At 43.2% G+C, this 2,402-nt stretch overlaps 1 protein-coding gene across 1 annotated transcript in view; it reads right to left on the reverse strand.

Moving 5' to 3' along the window:
* Positions 1-1,385: 1,385 nt before the first annotated feature.
* LOC114631159 (NACHT, LRR and PYD domains-containing protein 4C) overlaps positions 1,386-2,402 on the reverse strand; it is a 28,430-nt gene continuing 27,413 nt past the window's right edge. Inside the window, exon 9 of the mRNA XM_028779450.1 lies at positions 1,386-1,805. Within this exon, the coding sequence (XP_028635283.1) occupies positions 1,712-1,805 (94 nt within the window). The 3' untranslated portion in view covers positions 1,386-1,711. The remainder of the gene's footprint in view (positions 1,806-2,402) is intronic.

Raw genomic sequence — 2,402 nt, forward strand, 5'->3', positions numbered from 1 at the left:
ATGATGATGTAACATCATCCATTTGTCTTATGACAGGGTTAACAGGCTTATTCTCTCCCTCAGTGATTCAGGTACAGGCCAGATTAGACCAGATTAAAGTAGATAAAGTCAGTCTCATTAGGTGGCAGCTCTCAGTTGGGTTCTCACATCCAGGCTAAAGCAAGGGGGCTTTTAGAGTTTAGGTAAGGAGTGAAGACATGCCAGCTAGGAGCTGGTACTATGTCCATACATGGTCAGAACCTGAGCCCCTTGGAGGGCACTCTTGCACTGGATGTCTGAAAGGCGGAGACAAGGGCCAATGACAGGTTAGCATGGAGTTTTCTCTGAGCAGCTTGTACAGGGTCGAGCAGGGGTTCTAGTCAAACAACTGTTACGTGTGGAATTTTGGGAGAGGGGAGTAAGATACGGTGTGATTAAAAAGGGTATTTGCCCCTATTTGTAGGGTTAGGTATAGGTAGAAGGAATGAATTTTTATAAACATGTGCTTTTCACAGGCACAAGGTATCCCCAAATAAAGACCACGGAGTTGGGCATGAAGTTCTACCCCTAGCCTAGCTGAGCTAACCTAACGGTTAGCTGCTGGTCGAAAGGGTCAGTGTTCTTTAAGTGCAGCCCGTGGCCATGCTCCAGTAAAAGACCACATATCCCAGAATGCCTGGATAACACATGTTGGCACTGATGGGAGAGCGAGGGACGACACAAAGTTGGGTGGAAAGAGGAGGAGGAAGGGAGTTAAGAGGGAGGGCAGGAGAATATGATCAAAATACATGGTATGAAATTCTCGGAGATTGAATAAAATATAAAAACGTGCTTTTAAAATTCTGTCTACCAGAAAGAGAAGAGAAAAATTCCTAATTGGATTGCTAACAGGACTAAGAATCAAGTTGGAGCAGCCTTTCTCAAGGGCGCTGCATGGCCATTATCTAAGGAGAAAAATATGACAGGTTAGAGATGGCCCAGCAGTTAAGCTCACACACTGCTCTTGTAAGTTCAGTTCACAATACCTGTGACAGACAGCTCATGACTGCCTGTAACTCCAGCTCCAAGATCTCTCTCTCTCTCTCTCTCTCTCTCTCTCTCTCTCTCTCTCTCTCTCACACACACACACACACACACACACACATGCATGTACAACTATGTATGCATTAACATTTGAAATCAGAAGTCAGTAGATTTAGAACACGCCTAAATTGCTATTTAATAAAAAACACATAACAGCAACAGTTTCCATTATCATTTTCCCAACCATTATCTGTTTCCCCAACAACTTTCTAGGGCACCATTATTGCCTGGCCTACACTGATAGGTCCAGTAATCCACCAATAGGTAAATCTCATCTTAAGAGATTTCCAAATCATTTAAAGATACTTTTATCTTTAAAAGTAAAGACACATTTAAAGACTTTACTGGGTGCTTAAGATACCAGTATGGGAAAAACTGTCAGTATAAGGCAGTTGTTTTACCATAACTGCTTTTGAATGGCCTGTTTGAATCTGTTATGCAAACAAAAAGCCACATCTATCTTGCAAAACACATCTGAAGGGAGGGTAAAGAAACTATATCTCATTGGAATGTTAGTGACCTGTAATTTTTTTATACAACGGGTCAAATCCTGCTCTCTTTCTTTTGGAGGTAGTTTGAGGTGGTTTGAGGTCAGAATACAGCATGTTTCTTGCACCAGAATGTCCACCCTTGTTCTCTGCTTCTGCTTTTACACACTGCTTAGGATGCTCAAGTATGGATTTTTCTTTTCCTCAGCAATGAGGAACTCCTGGGTTTCCTTATCAAAGTCAGTAATTCGAAGCCTAGAAGGATAAAAAAAAACAGCTTTAATTAATTCATTCTTTTAAGATTTAATCTTTAGCCGGGCAGTGGTGGCGCATGCCTTTAATCCCAGCACTTGGGAGGCAGAGGCAGGCAGATTTCTGAGTTCGAGGCCAGCCTGGTCTACAGAGTGAGTTCCAGGACAGCCAAGGCTATACTGAGAAACCCTGCCTCAAAAAACCAAAAAAAAAAAAAATTTAATCTTTAAAAATTATTTATGTATGTGTATGTGCCCGTGTGAGTCTCTGGGCACCACGCATGTGCAGGTGCCTGTGGGAGGCAGGAGTCACTGGGCCTGCTGGAAGTAGGGTTATAGCAGTTGCGATCTGCCATGCCGGATGATGCTGGGAACTGAAGCTGAATCCTCTGCCAGAGCAGCAAATGCTCTTAACTGAGGAGCCACTTCTCTAGAGCTTCCTTTCTGCTTTCCAACATCTCAGTTTCCCTCCACAATTTTTTCCAAGGCCAAGTTCAGTGCCCCTGCTGCTGTCTCTAAATGGGGTGACATACCCATGCCATGATATGGTGTGCTTCACATCCACATGTTTCACATCCAGACTTTTCCATAAAAACTGACT

The sequence above is a fragment of the Grammomys surdaster genome, unplaced genomic scaffold (assembly GCF_004785775.1).
Source record: "Grammomys surdaster isolate TR1022 unplaced genomic scaffold, NIH_TR_1.0 352, whole genome shotgun sequence".
Classification (NCBI taxonomy): domain Eukaryota; kingdom Metazoa; phylum Chordata; class Mammalia; order Rodentia; family Muridae; genus Grammomys; species Grammomys surdaster.